The sequence below is a fragment of the Phalacrocorax carbo genome, chromosome 1 (assembly GCF_963921805.1).
Source record: "Phalacrocorax carbo chromosome 1, bPhaCar2.1, whole genome shotgun sequence".
NCBI lineage: Eukaryota > Metazoa > Chordata > Aves > Suliformes > Phalacrocoracidae > Phalacrocorax > Phalacrocorax carbo.
Genome location: NC_087513.1, coordinates 3,598,117 through 3,617,453, shown reverse-complemented (window position 1 = coordinate 3,617,453; position 19,337 = coordinate 3,598,117). Strand labels below are relative to the sequence as shown.

The window sequence follows — 19,337 nt, the reverse complement described above, 5'->3', positions numbered from 1 at the left end:
ACTCAATAGGAGTCTTTGAAAAGGATTTGCTCAGCTGTAACAATAAGATGGAAATATGTTTTAGAGAAGAAAAAAGGGACAATGTATCTCCAGGACTAACAACAGAGCTTCCCGGATACTCCTGCTAAGAGCATTCTTACCTTTAGGGCTTGTATGTATATGCTGCCTTGCACGACTTCGTCCAGCACAGCACAAAACTGCTGAAAAGATATAAATCTGACCCCTAAGCCTGCAAAATCTGGATTCCCACCATGCAAATCAAATCAAAGCAGAAAATTACAGGCAATTTAGAGGCTCAAAGTGAGAAAGAGAGGCTGCCCTTCTGGAAAGGCAGACTGGCTCTCATCAGGAAATGCCAAAAAGCTGCTAGAAGGAGCTGTTGTAATTCACAGGAACAGCACAGTCTGTTTTGAACTCCCAGGTACCAGCTCTTTGTCTCTTAAACTCTTCGCTAGTATCAGATACTCCTGCAACACAGGCTGAGCCCATCACATCACTTGGCCATTTTATCATGTTGTTAAAGGTTTAACATGTTGTACGCAAGCTGCTGTAAACACGTTGGCTGTTTGTCTCATGGAATTTCACTCTCCTTGGACCGAGAGGATGGCTGCGAAACCACAGCTACCCATTCTACAACAGCTATGCAAACATTAGCTGCCTTCGTGGAAAGATACTTTGCATTTCAGAAATCTACAAATTCCTGGCTTTTTTGGGCATCCTCTTACTACAGGCACCCTGCATTAGAGGCACTCGGCTTCGCAGACCTCTGAGCCATGCAGTAGGTGCAAATCCATAGCCATGTTTGACCTCTTGCTGCATCCTGTTGGGATGCTGCAATATCTGCAGGCAAACACCATCTTAGTAGTATTTTAGTGTTAGTCTGTTTTCCCTGACAGCACAAAAACCCCACTCTTGTGATTAGAGCTTGGGCCTGGGAATTGCTTCCTGTACCTGACTCTGCCACCAGCGCCTTGTGTGATCCTGTGCAAATCATTTAATCCCTCTTTGCATCAGTTTTCCAGCCATGAACTATAGGCAGAAAACTTCTTGCCCACAGTCATGCCATCTCCTTGGACTCTTTGCATCCCAGAGCTGGGGATGAATTTTTATGTCTAGGTATCAGCGAGGACAATAGAGCTCATATCATGATTGGTGTTTCTCTGTGATATTTGAATGTAGATTATTATTATTAATAATAATAATAATAATAATGCATAATAATAGGGAAATGTATGTGCAGCTCACAGCCCTGTGTTCATCTTCCTTTGGCCACCCGTAAGTCTGTTTTCCCACGATATCTGAATAGCTCCTCAGTTTTTCCCAGGCCTGTTTTTATCACTCCCTCCCCTGTGTGAGCCACACCACAGAGTCAAATGCCTCTGAGATCTTTTGCTCAAGTGCAGTGATGTGATAAATACAACATATTTGTTTTTCCTATCCCTAAGTTACACAGCACTTTCAGCTGTACCGTCTCGGGTCTCACAGCACACGGACCTGTGAAGGACTTGAGGCAAATTATCAGCAGGGATTTCGCTGCTAGAAATCAGTGTTTGCTGCCTGCGTGTGCCAAGGCCAGGCAGTGGGCAGGCTCACACAAAGCAAGAATGTGGGCTTAGTCATTGAAGGAGGTAACGGCAATGATCATGGCACGGTCAGGTGGGCCATCTCTCACCCACCTCCCTATTCTTCATGCCAAAGACTGCTAATATTGGGCTGGTTGCAAGTGCTGGGGACCCTACTGCTTCCCACTGGGGAGGCTGCTCTCTGCCCTAATAGATCTAGCAATTTCAGCCATTTCTGCTGATGTTTTTACTTATTTATATGCCTCCTCAGCTCTCCCCCTTTTCATTTCCTCCCATCACTCTGTGTCCAGACGGTTGGCAGAGCTATCATAAGTGCAATAAGGAATGGCAGGCAGGGTCTCTCTGAGTGATAATTGCGTGCCTTGGGTGGTGTGACAGAGGACAAAGCCCAGAGCTGAGTCTCAAACCACTTGACAAGAACAATAATTATCCCAAAGCGTGCTGCCTGCAGTGACTTATTGCTGTTATCAAATGAAGTATCTCCAGGAAAGACAAGGGGAGAGGCAGAGCTGGCTATTGACTGGACTGAGAACCTAGGCACCATCAGCACTGGATATGTCATTACTGACAGACCATCAGATAGACTCGTGCCACCTGGGTGTCCTTATAACATCTCTTAACTGAAGTTGGAGCCACTTAGAAAAGTGCCTGCTTAAGATGGTTCTGATCTCAGCTACCCTGGTATAAATCCTGAGGGACCAGGCAGTGGAGAGCAAGAGTTAAGGCTTTTTCCTGATCCTATCCTGTGTGAAAGCAGGAAAACTCCCACATTTTGGGGAAGTTATTCTGCAAGAGCTGCATTTGAACTTGTCGGTGCCTAGTGTTTGATGGCAGGGGGTAGTTCTTGAGGCTTATGAAGGAAAACAAGCCAAGAAAGGTTGCATAGTCTAGTGTGCAGCATCATCAGAAAGATCTGCTGGCAGGATAGAATCCCTTCAGGGACACACCATCACAACACATCCTCCCACCCTCCTTTGGACCTTCTCCAAGCCTGCAATGCAGGTGCTACATTCAGTGTCTCATCCAGCAACTCTGCTGAGTAAAAAGCTCCATCGAAGGGGGCTGATTCAATTTGCAAACAAGCTCATACGGCTGTTTCTAAAGCCAGGTGACTCTCAGAGCAGAGGCTCATTGTATCGCAGTGGCTCCAGAGTGAATGCTAATTCTGGCAGGAAAGGAAATAATCATGATGAAGACATATCTACAGCACTCCTTCCCTATTGTCTGTGTCCTCTGCCACCTGCTCAAATAGACCCGGGACTTCTCTGTTCCCTTTTTGTATCTGTGAGTGTTTCTTTCTTTTGTCTGGCTCTTCCTTCCACATCTCTTTCTCTCAGCGTCTGGGAAATTCAGAGCAACAATGACATAACATATCTCAGAAAATAAAAAATAAAAAAGAACTCAAATCAGAGAGTCAAGGTTCTTTCAAAAGAAAAGGGAAGAAAAGAGAATGAAAGAGAATAAAAGAGAAGGAAGGAGAGGGAAAGGGAAAGGGAAAAGGAGAGGGAAAGGGAGAGGGAGACAGGAGGCAGAAAACAGGATAGAAAAGAGTTGAGTTTATCCCAAAATAAGCCTCTTTGCCTGGAGAAGAGAGAGGTCCGCCTGAACCACCACCAAACATGGAACAGGTGTCCTACAGAGACCACACAGCAACAAGGTTGTGGAGCACCTTGGCATTACCCTGAGACTCAGCCCTGCCAGCCTGCGCAGCTCAGGGGAAGTCTTGAGTGTTCTGGCATCAAAACAAATATTAAAATCAACATGGCGCTGTCACAGCACTCAGGTATCCCATGAGCAAATGCATCTGGGGATTCATCGAACTCCGCTTCTCTGGTCTTAGGCACTAGCACCTTCTTGGAGCATGCAGGTAGGATGGGAATAGTAGCAATTACCTCTCAAAACCAGCCTCATTTATTGGATATGACAAACCTGGATGCTGAGAGAAACTCTCCAGGGCTGCTGAGGCAGTCAGTCCCCCACTCATCCTAACTGCTTAAAATCATTCTGAGATACTTCACGCTGATGTCTGTATGTGCCAGAAAATTCCTGACTCTAAAGGGTAGCTGCTGTCTTCCCTACGAAGATGTTTTGGACAGATATATTGACTCTGTCCAGGTCCATATAATACCCTTTCACTGCAGGTTTTCACTATTTTAAAAGAAAATAATTATTAAAAGAAAAAGTACAATGCCTTCTTATGTGAAACCTCAAACCTGGACGCTCACAGGCCACTAACCAGTAATTCAAATCAGGAAGAGGGAGAGGGACAAAGGAAAAAACCACAAGAGTGTCATTGGGAAGTTGCTTGTTTGCAGCAGATCGTGAAATATGTGAACTGCCTGTAATCTTCAACACACTGCTTAATGCAGCAGAATATGTTGTGACGGATTTTAACAAGTGCTGCCCGGCACGGAGTGGCAGAGCTGCAGTGAAGTGGCTAAAGCCTGTAATTAGCTCTTTGACTAATAAATCATCTTGTACTAGCAGCAATGGGAAAGACTCAAATGCGTGTCTGAGAGACATGAATCTCATGGAGAAACCTCTGGAGGAGCATTGCCAGGAGACCAGCATTGCACGTATGTGTGGCTCCTGGCAGTTGCCAGTGTTTGACCCTAAGACTGGTGTTGCTGCAGTGACAACACCACCATGACCCACACAGGCTCCCTGGGAGGGGGGTTACCGGCCCTGCACCTCAGACGGGGAATGGGAGTGGGCAAAGTCAAAGGGACTAACCAAAGATCATGCCATGAGTCACTGGGGGGAGGAAGGCTGGACGCAAGCCTTCAGCATGTCCCCCTTCTTTGGCCCCATTACATGGTGGCATGTCAGACTGTTTATATGGGGTTTTATAACCCCTGTCACCAAAACCCCACATAATAACCCTAACTCTAAGTGTTGACATAAACACCTGTCCCTTCAGAAACCCTTCTGAATGCACACAAGGATGCGGCATTGTGAGTATATGGGCAGGTTAAGGTGATAATATTGCCTATGGGTCATGGCTAAGGTGCTCCAGCACGACCAAATGTTGGGATCCAAGGGCAGAAGCAACTACTGTGTGGTGACACCAACCAACGTAAAGAGCAAAAATCAGAGAATCACAGAATGGTTTAGGTTGGAAGGGTCCTTTAAAGGTCATCTAGTCCAACCCCCTGCAGTGAGCGGGCACATCTTCTGCTAGATCAGGTTTCTCAGGGCCCCATCCAACCTGACCTTGGATGTTTCCAGGGATGAGGCATCCACCACCTCTCTGGGCAACCTGGGCCAGTGGTTTGCTACCCTCATAATAAAAAATTTTTCCTTATATCCAGTCTAAATCTCCCCTCCTTTAGTTTAAATCCATTCCCCCTTGTCCTGTCATAACAGGCCTTACTAAAGAGGTTGCCCTCCTATGGTAACAAAAATAGTAGCCTGCAAGCTACCAACCAGCCTTTCCTTGACTGTGGCTGGAATTGGGTAGACAATAAGGTAAAAATGGCTGCAACACAACCCCAGATCCCATTGGGACAGTGCTGGAGGTATTCCTGGTCTCCCTTGACCCCTGCACCTCTCCCGAGCACGCAGGGCTTGCTCACCGAAGTGTTCTGGCACTGCACGCTGGAGCTGTTGAACCTCAAGGCAGGCACCCGCTGCTCATTGCCCTGGATGTTCAAGATGCACTCATAGCCTCGCTGGCCCGACTGTGGCTGGGGCAGGTTCTTGGCCTTCAGCGTGATCGGCTTGATCACTTCCACCGGCACCAGGATCTTCTCTGCCTGCAGCAGCTGGGGACAGTCCTAGGGAGAGAGAAGACAATGTGTCAGATCAGCCCATGGGTTTCCCAGCCCCAGGTGGAGTCCTCTGATGCTTCTCAACCTTCCCGCTTTACGCTTCGCTTCAACCGATTACAAAACCTTTGTATCTCCCTGGGCCTCAGCCTATTAAAAGATATTCAAGGAGCATTACTGGGAAGGCTCAGCTAAACAGGTGAGGAAGGATTTATTTCACAGACCATCCTTTCCTATTTCCCTTGTTCTCACTACAGACTTTCAACCTTCAGAACTCAAGGAAACTACCTCTGGTGCTTTTTAATACCTGCTCCATTAATCGTGTAGTGGGAAAGCAATCATGTCCCCTCCAGGGACTTAGCCCCGTCACAGTGCCATGACACGAGAAGTGAATAAAGCAAAATCTGAGCACAATTCCTCACCTCCCCAACAGCCAATGCACCATTGTACAAAAGGAACAGCTTCAGCTAGCTCCAGCAAGACACGTAAAATACAGTATGGGCTGTTAAAAAAAGAGTTTGTTTTGGCTTAGAAGGGGACAAAATATTTATTACAGATGAATCCAGCTCCCAAGAAATAACTGTTACACAGTGTGTGGGGATCCTTTGGAAAGGCTTGCCACCGTTTCACAAAAGGAGCAATACAAGGTGGATGTCGCTAATTCAGTGCCTCTTGGTGGGTCCCTCGCAATGGTAGAGATCTGGGCGCCCAAAGTTGCGATGCAGAAGGCTTCATTCAGAGCCTCATTAATTTGCACAGCTTTAGCTAGAGTAACAACGCACTGCTTCATCATAGTACAATCAGACAACTGCAAGCTGTCCAATTCATGTGTTCTAGGAGGCTATCAACTCTTCAGGAAATTACTGCAGCCTTCCCCTGGCTAATCCAAGGCAGTTTGATATAAAATGAGATCCATTAAAAGAACACTACAACAGGCTACAAAATGTAAGTATGCCATATGCACAGACCATGCTTGTCTTGATCACTCATGAGTGCCTGGCTGTCCCCTCTCTTAAGTCTTTTCAACCCCTAGATGCCAAGACAAAGCCTGCCCCCTCCTTTTATTCTCTGCACTGTATTTGGCACACTGCCTGCTCTCTGTAGAGCACCATGGTGCAGCCACCCTGTCCAGTCTAGACACCAACACCATTTCAGCGTGTTCTGCCCAATGTTAAAGCTGGGTCCAGTCAGTGCAAGCAGAGACAAGGAGCTTACATAAAGAGGTGCAAGTTTAATCTGTAGGTGTGGGCAAGGGATGGCAGGAGGGAAACGACTGATCCAGGGCTGGGAAGTAGGGAAAGGGACTGAAAGGCTCAAAACTGGAATTTATGGCTTATGAGAGCCTGGGAGCTTGTTAGAGCAGATGGTAGAAGCATCTTACCGAAGCAAATAGCCTAGGAAGATAAAGAAGTGGATTAGATGTGTAACATCTGCAGTTACACCAACCAGGAACAAAATTACAAGAGCCATCAGTCGCCACACTGCGGGCGTGAGCCAATCCATGGCCAGGGGCAGGAAGAAAATCCAGTAATCACCCAACACGTTACTGCAGTGAAGTCCAGAAGCTTTCCTCAGTCCCCAAAGAGTGTCTGTCTGTCCCAGAAGGGATGCGAGGCTGAAGAGCCCTTTGGGGTAATCTGATTTCTCATCTGCGCTTAGAGGGTCATGCTAATGGTGTAAGTACTTAGCAGCTGCTGATTGACTTCAGTTGGCTTTGCCCAGGCTAACAGCAGAAGCAGGACAGCCAAGCACGCAGTCACTGGAGCTGGATGGAGGTGAACCATCTTGGGTCTGGTGGCAATATGGCTACGCCAACCTGGCACAAGGCCTAGCTTAACATGTGCCACCAAGGACTGAGTTTTAATAGGCCATCACATTATCCTGGCTGGCTGGTGTAAGGATTGGAGGTGGCAAGTCCATGTGGTACCTCATGGGAATGATGAGCTTTACCACTGGGATTCTCTGCAGTCTTGGAGATCCTGGTGCTGAGCAGCACTTCAACAAGTAGACACATGTGAGGAGGCTCCAGGAAGCTGAGCGTATGAGCGGTGGAATTTGCCTTATGCCCCATCATGCACAAGACACAGCCAGTGTGGAAAGAGGCTGTGTCTGACTCCCAAAGAGTGCTTGAGAAACTACATCACGTTGCAACACTCTCTGCTCTTGCTGTTGTCCTGTCCCATAATGAAATGTACCCAAGGAACTACTAATGCTGAAACTAGATGGTTAAAGTGTCATAGAATTGTTTGTCTTGACAAAAGGGCAAGCCTTGACAGTCTAGAAAGTCTTTTCAGCCTTGAGTCCAACAGTCCTACTCTATCAAGGCACACCAGCGTTAAGGCTAGCTGCAGGGTTAAGTAGCTACTCAGCACGAGAAAGGGAGGCATAATTTAACCCTGGGTGACTTAGGCCTATAAAAACCCAGAGGGCAGGGGAAGGAGGTGGTCCAGGCAATAGTAAAACATGAGTGAGAGTTTCCAGTTCTGATCACACCAGCAGATACCATATGTAAATACCATCTGGGACTGCATGGCTTCAACAACTCCTGAATCTTCCCCTTCACCTGCGCAACATGTCCTGAGGCCTCTGAATTGGCTCCCTCTCTCTCTCTCCTGACATAAGAAAAGACCTTGGCAACATCTTCTTCATTTTTTTTCCTCCCCAGCTATAGGAGTTGAGAGAGAGATGCATTGGCAGAGCAAATCAGTGGGACAGGAGGATGGCAAATCTCTATCTGCTGCTGAGCAGCCATTTCCCAAGAGTGGGCATTTTGCTTGATGCCTGTCAAATAGAAAAGCCTCTAAAGGGGGCTGGAGGATGGGGGTTGGAGATAGTCCACTATGTTACCTGCAGGCCAATCCCAGCTCTTCTGGCTGGTCTTTCTTGTCTAGCTTTATCCCGTCCCCCTCCACCACTGGTGCTGTAACCTTTCTGATAACACTTGTTTCAAGTTCATTAACAAGCAGTGATTGCGGCAGCCCCAAAACAGGATTCGTTTGCATATAAAAAGCTTTGCAGTGCTGTGAGGAAGTTCATTATAGATAATTGAAGAGGCAAGCACCATAAAGAGGAAATCCTCCCAATGTGGCTTTATCTGATTGACCTAATGTTCTTTCTAATTGAAACGGGGGTGGGGGGAAGGCAATTTCATTGGGTGATGTACTGCATAAAACCTCAGAGCTTGGACGACGCTCTGGGTTCGCATTCAAACGTAGTACTCATTTTGCGGCCTGCGTCAAGCTTTGGGTGCCTGGTCGGGTTTGCATTTTTGAGGGTAAAACATCAACCTGCTCCAAGCAGACCCTGCAGCAGGACCTAAGCTGAAAGGTCCTTAAAAAAGAGTTATCTTGGGCATTTTCCAGCAGAGGCAGTTTCTCTTCACCCTTCCTCTGCAATGGACATCCCCTAAGTTGGAAAAGCATGGTTTTCACATGATGTAGGGGAAAATAAAACATCTACTGCCAGCAACGGTACCAAGAAAGGGCACAACCCCATCCCTTTTTTCTTTGGTATGTAATAAATTAAGACTTTCCTCCAACTCTAAGGGGAGCTGGTTCAGATTCCAGAGGAGCTAAAATCCAGTTTAATCTGTACCAGGGCAACACAACTGAAAGCAGACTCTTGTTGATTCATTTTGTGTGTGTAGCTTCATTCTATTCCTTAATGCTTTCAAATGAGTCAGTCTCTTTAAAATTATATCCTCCACCCTTGCCAATTACTCGTATCAGCAGCGATGCACACCTCAAACCACCAAATTTTGCCAGTTATCAAGTCAGAGAGCTTTTGCGGTGAAAACACTGCATGAAATGGGCTGTACACATTGGGTCGATGGTAGTTTAATTTTCTTTATTTATAACTCCTTGTAGAATGCCTGCAAATGTGTTTTGCTGTAGCTTGCAAAAATAATGAAGTCTTACAAATATAAGAACCCTTTCTCTCCTTTTCTCTCACATATGTGTTACGGCCCTCATCACAGCTGTACCTTAGTGAATCCCCAGTGAGAGCCATCACGGGAATTCTGGTAAAGAGGGCAAGGAAACCTCTCTGAGGCTATGTGGCTTTGGCCCTGACCTAATTAGTTTGGTTCCTTTATGGTGCTTCATACATATACATTTCAGGAAGATTTCACCATGCTCTTTTTCTGTATAAGCTGGAGACTGACCAGATGCTCCAAGTTATCACCCTCTCCTTGGGATGAAACATGTAGGGACCCTTCACAGTCTTGTGATATTGCAGGGTTTTCTTCTAACCTTATTTTGTACAGTTTAACTCCTCGTCACTGTTTATAGCCAGGATCATTAGCCCAAGTCTCATCAGAGTGTTTTCCATTTTCCAAAAGAATATGGGTCTGACCTCCTTTGAACGGCAGGCATCCTACATGAGAACAGGCAAAACATCCCTGAAGGTTTAATGCAATGACCCATCCACATATCAACAGTCTCTGCCTTACATCAGTCTCCCAGTTCTCTTCCCATGTGCATCTCTTGTCATCCAGAGCATTCAGGTGATGGAATCCTTCTTACTTTTCTTTCATACCGCTCCCTGGTAGCACTGAGTGGATCTCCACTTTCTACAGAAGGGAACTAGAGCTCACCTATCGCTGAATGTATTGCAGGCATGTGTGGCACAACAAAGTCAACTCTCAGCAATGGATTTTCACCCTTTCTTTCCCAGAAGAGTAGGAACCATCTTCGTTCAGGACCAGACATAGCCACCACCACCAATTCCTCCACTACTCATCTCAAAGCACCCGGTTCCCCTTTTCCCCTGCCATCAAAATCCATTTCTTCATCCTCAGCTTCAGAGGGTTTTTTTAAGACTTTGTTTTCATTACCCCTCACTCAGCAGCCATCTTTGTGCCTTATCCAAGACACCTTGCCTGGGAGGAACACGATCACAAAGTGAATCTAAGCGGGGATCGTAACTTACTCACTCAAGCCTTTTGGGACCACACAGAAATGATACTCAGATTGTTATTTACTCACATGTTATGTAGTTACAATATATCTTTTGTTCATATGCTCTGCTGAGCTGCAATGTACCATTTTCCCTGTGTCCCCTATGGCTTTCTCACCCTCCCTCTCTGTGCTGCAATCAAATCAAGAGGGTAAGATTTGAGAGGCAGGGATTTGGTCTTTATAAAGATATGGAGATCACGGCATCTGGATGCTTGGTTAGTTAGATTAGATTAAAAAACATTAAAACCAAAACAGAACAGGGGAAGAGAAAGAAAAGAAAGGGAAGAAAGGAGAAAAAGGAGAGGGGAAACAGTCAAACAAACAAACAAACAAAAAATAGAGGAATCTGATTTCACCTGGATAAAAAGCAGGAAAACAGCAAGTTGGCAGATGAGAGGCAGCAGGGACTGTCTGGAATATGTTGCCTGAACTTCTCTTTCACACCTCAGCACGGTCGCCCTAGGTCAGGGCTGTGACACCACCCAAGCAAAATCAGACACTTGTTTAACAGCTACCCTGTACTGTTGCAGACAGAGAGCTTCGGGCTCCAGGGCTCATGAGCTGGTTCCTTTGATGAATCACTTTTAAGCTCTGGCACAACTTTCCAGCCCCAGGATAACCTGGAGAACGAAGCAGCAATGAGCTCCCCATTCCCAGTGCACGAGAGAAAGGGGTGAGTTACGGTCCACGATGTCCTTACATTATTACACCACTAATTCTTAGCATCATAAAATTATATTTAAAATTTACACGAACAGTGCCGGAGAACGTTATTAGGTTATAAAGTGGAATCAGGTCAATGCTTTGTAGGCAGGATTCCAAGCTCCATAAATTTCTGGATATACTTCCCCCAAATTTACATCGGCACCAGCAGCAATCAAACCAGCTACAAAAAATCTCACCCGGTCAAAGAATTTTTTAATGCACCATATATTTTATCTACACTTCCTAAGTTTACAATGTTGTTAGTTTGATTGATGGTGTGCTTATTTATTGGCACAGAAAAAGTAATAATACATGAAGAAAATGCCCAGAACCTTAAAGGCAACTGATGAGAAGAAAGCAACAGGATTTATGGGAGGTGTAAACATCTGCAGAGACAACAAAAGAATAATTGAGTCCTTGCGTCGCTGTCACTTCTGGTGGCTCCTTTCTACTTAAGAGTCTTCCATGCACTCAGGAGCAAATACCAGCTCTCTTTCACCAGATATTGCAAGTGATTCTGGTGCCTGGGAAAAGGTGGTTGGCCTGGAGGCTGGCGCTCAGGCTGCGGAAGAGATTTGTCCCTGTTTAAGCTCTGTGCACTCCAGCAGCCACCTACCTCAGTGGTGGCTTGCACAGAGACCGCTGCTGGAAGAAGGGAGACCTGTCGGGTCCCTGGCTGAGAAGGCTAGAGAGTGACCTGATGCTGATCACCAGAGACTGGATACTCAAAAAGCAGAAGCTAAATGAAGATAACCAAACTTCTTTCACATGGCTCACTGCTGAATCCTGTTGATCAGGGATAAAGTCACTGCCCCAAGGCCATGCAGGCAGTGCTGGGAAATGACCCAGGTCTGGTGAGAGCTGGATCCTGACCTAGGACTACTCTGCCTCTGAAGTCAGTCCACACATCTCTGCTGATCAACATTAATGATTTTACCCTCCTTTAATTCCTTATTAATAGAGCCTTTCTCAGCTGGTCCATTTTTGCACAAGGATCAAGGTCAGGCTGCCATAATTATCCAAGTATCACATTTGTCCTTTTTAAATAGAGACACAACATTAGCTTTCTTTCAGCCCTTTGCTGCTTTGACACACGCTCAGAAGGAAAAGTAATGATCCGGAGAGCAGGAGCCTTCTGATCACTGGATGAAGAGAGTGGGCTAGTGAAAAAAATAGTAGATGATAGCGTCATCACGTACATCTGCTCAAAGGAGAGGGGTAACTGGAGACATGCAAGCAGTCTCAGTTCTGGTGTTTCCTGAGTAGCTGCCTGCATTTAAAATCATTAGAAATATGGATTTGTGCATTGGGGAGGGTGATGTATGTGCAAGAGACAAGATAACTGAGTATTTACTGGGAAAAAGTCTGTCATTTTTTAAAGGAAAACCCTGGTTAGGTAAGACAAACCTGCAGAATAACACACATAGAAATACTGGATTGTGCAAAGCCAAAGCAAATGGGTTTGACATGCGTAAGGGTCATTCTCCAACCAAGCCTCCCTCAGAAGTGACAGGGAGTCACATGACAACACTCTCACATCGGGATTTCTGGTGTCTAACAAGGTTTGAGCCCAAGCTGTAGCTCTTCTTTCCTAAGAAAGGACCAAAAGTCTATTTCTCCTTTAAAGCTGCCCATTTTTACAAAGTTAGTAGGAACTTGGTATTTAAGACCATATTTGGAGTGCTGTGTCCAGTTCTGGGCCCCCCAGTTCAAGAAGGACAGGGAACTGCTGGAGCAAGGCCAGCGCAGAGCTGCCAAGGGGATCAGGGGCTGGAGCATCTCCCTTGGGAGGAAAGGCTGAGAGACCTGGGCTTGTTCAGCCTGGAGAAGAGAAGGCTGAGGGGGATCTCATCAGTGCCTATAAATACCCGAAGGGCGGGTGTCAGGAGGATGGGGCCGGGCTGTTTTCAGCGGTGCCCAACGCCAGGCCAAGGGGCCACGGGCACAAGGTGGAACACGGGAAGTTCCCCCCGAACGTGAGGCCAAACCCCTTTGCTGTGCGGGTGCCAGAGCAGGGGCACAGGCTGCCCAGAGAGGCTGTGGGGTCCCTTCCCTGGAGACATTCACCCCCCGCCTGGACGCGGCCCTGTGCCCCTGCTCTGGGGGTGCCTGCTCCAGCAGGGGTGGGACGGGGTGAGCTCCAGAGGTCCCTGCCAGCCCCCACCAGTCTAGGATTCTGTGATTCCATGATCTTTGAGGGCTCCAGACTTTGGCCCAACTAGGGCAGGAGTGGCCAGTGGGTTCAGAAGTCAACAGAGGAGACAGAGTAACAGATGGACCGGAGGTGCACACACAGGCCACGTCAACATTATCCCACTTCCTTCGGAAACCAGGACAGAAGCCCAGAGAGTCATAATACTTTGGCTTCCACAGTGGGAAGGTCAGGACAATGGTTTCATGGCTCTTGTCACCCTCCCCCTCACTGAGATCCATGACAGCATGAGATAGCATCCAAGCCAAAGCAAATGGACTCATGTGCAAAGACAAGGCGGGGAAGGAGGGTCTGGGCTCAGCCTCCTGGAGATGCCCCAAGCAGGGCAGGAGGCACATTCCAGCATTACCTCTTATCTGCAGCTTCAACATCCTGAAAATGTTTCTCCTTGGCTGGGTCCCAAAGGCTCACATGTCCCAAAGCAGTGATTGCAGCTGATGCTACAATGGAAAAAAGCTTCAGAGCCAGGTCACCCCAGGCTAAATCTCAATGGGGAATTGTGTCTCCTCTTGAGCATCTACCTTTCCTTCAAATTGCAGGGTGCTACACAGAACCTAGAAGTCCTAACAGATGCCCAGATAGTCATAAAATCCTGTAGCCGCTCGAGGCTTTGCAATGGCATTGCAAGCTATCAGTAGCCTGGTTATCAAAACAACATAAGCTCGTCCCAATGTTATTTCAAGGGTGCTGTGTTGGCAGGGACAGAGGAATATTACCCTGTTGCATTCTGAGATCACTTCATCCTGTGGGATAAACAATCTTGCATTACAAAGATGAACAGCCCAACTGTTACGAGTAACATTTAGCAGGAACACGGTATTGAGTGTCAGATGCTTCTTACATCTCCATTCAAACTAATCTCCTTGAGTTGCTCCTAGAAATTACATGAACAGGTCCTTGATTAGTCACTCACTTGGTGGCTGGAGAAGCTAAGCTCTAAGAAAACAAGATGTGTATTAAGGTAGCATGAACTGCTCACAGGGAGGCCTTTTTTCATCAGTTCTCTGTTCCCATTGTGATTTGGTTGGAGGTTTCAACAAGGAGAGTCGTGATGGAGCTGCCCTGTGCCGGGACAGGTTTCCTGCAGATCCTCAGCTATAGTAATCAGAAATCCTGCTAAAAGTTACTGCAGAAACTGAACAAATTACCAGTCTTTTCCCCTGCCAGCTGGATGACTGTGGGGCAGAAAGGCTCAGAGATGACAAAAGGTACCCAAAAAATTAACAGAAGAAATCACTTCGTGCACAGGCTTTCCATTTTTTCCCTCACCTCGGTGCAAGACAGTATGACTTGGAAACAACAGCAAATTATCTAATTTGCTTGTACATGCTTTTCTTGTGAACAGCCACCACTGCGAGATCACTGCTCCAGGTACTAAGTACGGTACAAGCACCTCTTAGCAGAAAGTGCTTACCCAAATCAGCAGAGGTTGTGAGAGAAACAGGGGCACAGAAAGGTGAATGTGTGCAGGCCAGTTCAGAGCGCAGAATAAAACTGTCACCTGCTGAATATATAACCCATGGCCCACACACTACCTGATCCTACCTCTGAGCAGTGTTTTCATGCTCTAACAGGACCCTGTGAACAAGGGGAAAGCTTTCTGCCTGGCCTGCAGTTTCTGTGTTTAATTTCCTCTTATTATTATCTGAAGGACCCCCTTTGAAGAGGATGCACCCACTACATGATATTCCATTTCTCCGTTTCTAGGAAAGGGCTATAACAGTGGATGAGGGCTGAAATGCCACAGCCTGAAATGCCAAACCACGAGGAGCCCCGAGCCACAGCTGCATCCAAACCATCAGCTACAGCCTTCTCCCAGATTACCCTTGCCTCCACCTGGACAGGATCCCGACAAGACTGAACACCACACGTGCTTGGAAACACTTCTAAGAGCTAAATAGATGATAAACACCAACCCCCCATGCTGCCTAAAAGCAGGTGCCATGAAATGCATGCATCGCTACGCCAGATCTTATCTGCATGGGGTGGCTGCTGCTGCCCGAAGCAGCTGCCTGTCTAGAGCTGCTCCTGATCCCCTTGTCTCTCCTGCCGGTCCCCCTGCCTGCTCACAACACTCGAAGGCAGCAGGCTGCCTGCAGTTGCCATAGAAACTACACCTCACACCCTCCCCTTAATGATAGACAGGTGCCAGGATAAGTGAGCGGATAATCGACAAGCAGGGAAGGATTCAGCGCACTGGTATTGGCCTCGTTGCAACTGTCATTAGAGTCCCTGAGAAATGAGAGATACATTAATTTGAGCAGAGATGGGTTTTCTGTCCTGCCTGTGCTGGTGCTTCCAGCAGCCGCCTCTCTGGCTGGCTTAAGGGCGGCTGGAAACAGGAGCGGGAGGGAAACGGAGCAGTTGCCACAGCAACAGCTGAGGATGCATCACCAGAAGGTTTGTCCACGCAAGGGAGCAAGGAGTTGACCATGCTCCCTGATGACCATGCTGATGGCCTAGCAGGTTCTACACCCTCCACGGTGCAGCCACCCAGACATTTCCACTGGGGTGCATTTTGGGAGGAGGCGGGCACCGCCCCTTCCTTCTGCACCTTGTGAAGAGGAGAAAGCAGGACATTTGGGGGCTCTGAAAACTCGAGTGTTTTTTGAGACCTTGGGGCAAAGCCCTCCCTGAGCCAGATGAAGATGCACTGGCAGGGTGGGGAAGGGCGCTGCTGAGTTTACTACAGACAAAGTCCTTGATGAGGAGACATGGGCATTATCATAGAATAGAATAGAATAGAATAGAATAGAATAGAATAGAATAGAATAGAATAGAATAGAATAGAATAGAATAGAATAGAATAGAATAGAATAGAATAATTTTCAGTTGGAAGGGACCTACAATGATCATCTAGTCCAACTCCCTGACCACTTCAGGGCTGACCAAAAGTTAAAGTGTGTTATTTAGGGCATTGTCCAAATGTCTCTTAGATGTCTGCCAGTTCAGGTTGAGCTGTCATTATGACTCCCTGCCTTCTTTTTTCCCGTGCCTTCTTCCCTGTTTCCCAAAAACCCCATCCTCAAGAAGGGAAAGAGGCCAGTCAGAGCTAAATCAGCGCGCTTCACTGCAGAAGCCACCAGTAAAGCTTTTCCTTCGGCACGAGGCACGAGCAAGTGCTGGGCAAACAACGCTCTGCTCCTCAGCAGCTGCTCGCCAGCATGCAGCTCACACGGCTTTCTATTGCTTTTGACAAATTAATATTTGAAGCAGTTGTTTCTTTTATGTGGGCTTTACTGTCATTAGCACGTACAACTCGACATAAAACACTTTGGTGCAAGATCTTTTCTTCTGTTCTCTTTTTAGGCAGCAGATGAAAACCCTTTTAATAAAAAGCTTGTTTGGGGGAGGAAGAAAAACACACACACACACAAATCGACTGAACAGGGAAAGATGAAAACCTCCTTCAAGGTAATTAAATGATTATGTATCTTTTAAACACAGCAGATAACAGATTTGTTATCTAGGCTTGCTTTTGGCTTTTGCCATTTTTTTCCCCTCTCTTCCCCCCCTCCCCCCAAAGCTAAAATCCTTGCAAGGCCTGGAAAAAGATAGTGTTCATCTTTGAGAAGAAGAAGGCACAAAAGAAGACTTAATCCTTTATCCCATCAACTCAAGTAGGCTACCCCAGCTTACCCAGCCTTGTACAGATGTCTGTGAAACACTGACAAGAAAACTCCCCTGCTGGATCACAGCAGGTCTGTACAACGACAAGATGGACGATGCAATCAGTTGTATTGGGTAATAGGTATCAGGAGAGGCAGGTGCTGTTTCTGCAGCTCTTATCACACTGGAGATGCTTAGATCAATTGTTTCCCTCCACTACTTGTTGACTGCCTTACCCGTTTACAGAAGTAAATGACTGAGTTCTCTTACCTGGTGACTGTGTCAAGTAAGTAAGGGTTGATTTCACAGAGTGTTAGTCTGCAATGCAGTGCTTTGTGGCACAATGTTAAGTCTGCACTATGACTTCAGCTATGGTCAATGCCAAATGTCAAAAGCAGGCACAGGATGGCCAAGAAAAAAAACCAGAAACTCGGCCTGCTCCGCTCTATCTTTGAGGCTCATTCTCCCCACTATTGCCGCCAGCGATCTCAGGGGAAAAAAACAACAACAATCCACTTCAGTATTAAAATGTCTTTTTCTTTCCTTATTCTTTCCCTTCCTGCCCTCAACAGCAATAATATCAGCTCCCCTTTATAAAGCAAGAAGTCACTCAGTATATTTCAAACTAGTGGACCTGGCTTTCAAAAACCTGCTGTAAAGGGAAATTATACACCAAGGTGAAGTATTTCTGCCGCAAATCATCTGGAGACATCGTCAACCCTATTTGATCGAGTTCAGTGCCATAATCATAAATACTCTTGCTTTATGACCATGCTGGAGTTCTTCACCAGGAGCAAGCACAGGCTTTCCCAAGGCTCCCAGACTAGTTGATTCAGCTCTATTATGGGCAGAGCTGATTCACTGAGCACCTGACAAGGGACAGGTAAAAAAGTCGTGGCTTCTTGTTGACAGAGAGGGACATGACTTTCCTCCCCTTTCTCCACCTCTGATTTAGTTTTGCCAGGAGGAGGTAGGACAGCTGCCCTGCCCCAGCTTGTGGCTGGCTGATCACAGCTATCCACTGTGCAATTCAAAGACACCCTTGGATGGTAGATCACAGGCTATACAGATAGAAACATCATTGTGCCTTCTGGACAGTGTGGGTCATGGCCAAGACCTTTCTGTTCTCCCACTGGATTGGTCTCAAATTCATCCTATGTTCTGCGTTAATCAGTAACTCATACTACAAGGAAAAAAAAAAAGTAAAAACCCCAGGATCCTCTCAGAGTACATGACGAAGAGCTGAAAGGAAGGCAGGTGAGCTCATGGGAATCCAGAAACTTGTGAAATGTGCCAAGGAAAGGATGGAGTTGGATGTACACAAAGGCACAAGCCTCCCTTAAAAGTGCTCCAGGCTGGTCCAGGGGTGATGGGTACCAGCCCAGTCGGTCCATTTGCAGCCCAGGCCATATGGAGAGTGGGAAGCCTGAGACCACATGACAGCAAGATGCTGTACAGGCAAAGAGGGGAAAAATCACTTGGAGGTGGGTGTATCAGCAAAGAGAAGGTAAAGGCCATCGCGTAGGGGAGGGGAGCAGGCTTGTCATGCCAGCAATGATGACTACAGAGGGAGGGAGTTTCTGGCGCTGGTCCATATTACAGAGTAACACCAATATTTGTTTCCTTGGCAAGGAGCCTCTTGGTGCAATCAGACCATACGATCCTGGAAGCTGTCCATGTTAATCTGCTCAACAGACTCATGGAAGGACTGCAAATGGGATGGTCCAACCATCCCATGCTGGTAGTACAGTTTCCCATCAGTACAGCCTCAAGACTTACTGATGTAGCAGGTCCTCATGCCTGGATGGGAGTGAACACACCCCGTTCTCATCCTCCTGGGGTCCAAGTGTTTGTAGAGGAAAGGATGGAAAGGAACTTGCAGATGGAGATGAAAGGCCAGTAAAAATAGTCCCACTCAAGGTGATGGTATGTTTAGAGCACTACAGAATATGGCACTGGGAAGGCTGGAAATGGACCTCAGTCCTGTCAAGCTTTTGAGTCATGTTATGTCATTGGGAAGTGGGTGGAAGGCTGGATGGACAATGAAGAGCCAGGCTTGGCTTCAAGATACCAAATAGTTTCTATTGTTTAAAGAACCCACTCAATGAATAGGCACGGGTACGGGACAGAAAAGGAAAGAATTAAAGGTGAAACTGAAAAACAGACAGTGGAAATTTCAGTGAGAGAGATGAGTCAGTAAGAAGATGGCTTCTCAAGACAAGTGTGTGAGATATACACAGCATTTGTTCAAAGTACCATTTGACAAAAACCTTTCTGGCCACGGAGAGAATGTAAATCTGCGTTTGTCAGAATGCACTTGTGATGCCATCCTTCCCCAGCCCTAGTGTCCTTGAGAGCCACAAACACACAGCGATGAGAAGGACCCTGAAGCTACAGGGCGTTTCTCACACTGTCAGGCAGAAAGCTATCTCTGAAAGTTTTGGTGTTTTACAAGGTCATTATCCTTGCAGACCTTGTCCAATTGTTCCAGTGCTGAGAAGTG

General features: G+C 46.8%; 1 protein-coding gene across 4 annotated transcripts in view; it reads right to left on the bottom strand.

The window, feature by feature from the left end:
- Positions 1-19,337, bottom strand: part of PLXNA4 (plexin A4) — a 460,966-nt gene that overhangs the window by 88,858 nt on the left and 352,771 nt on the right. For all 4 annotated transcript variants that reach the window (XM_064442386.1, XM_064442376.1, XM_064442394.1 and 1 more), the window contains one exon: positions 5,159-5,359. In XM_064442386.1, coding sequence (XP_064298456.1) covers positions 5,159-5,359 — 201 coding nt within the window. The remainder of the gene's footprint in view (positions 1-5,158; positions 5,360-19,337) is intronic.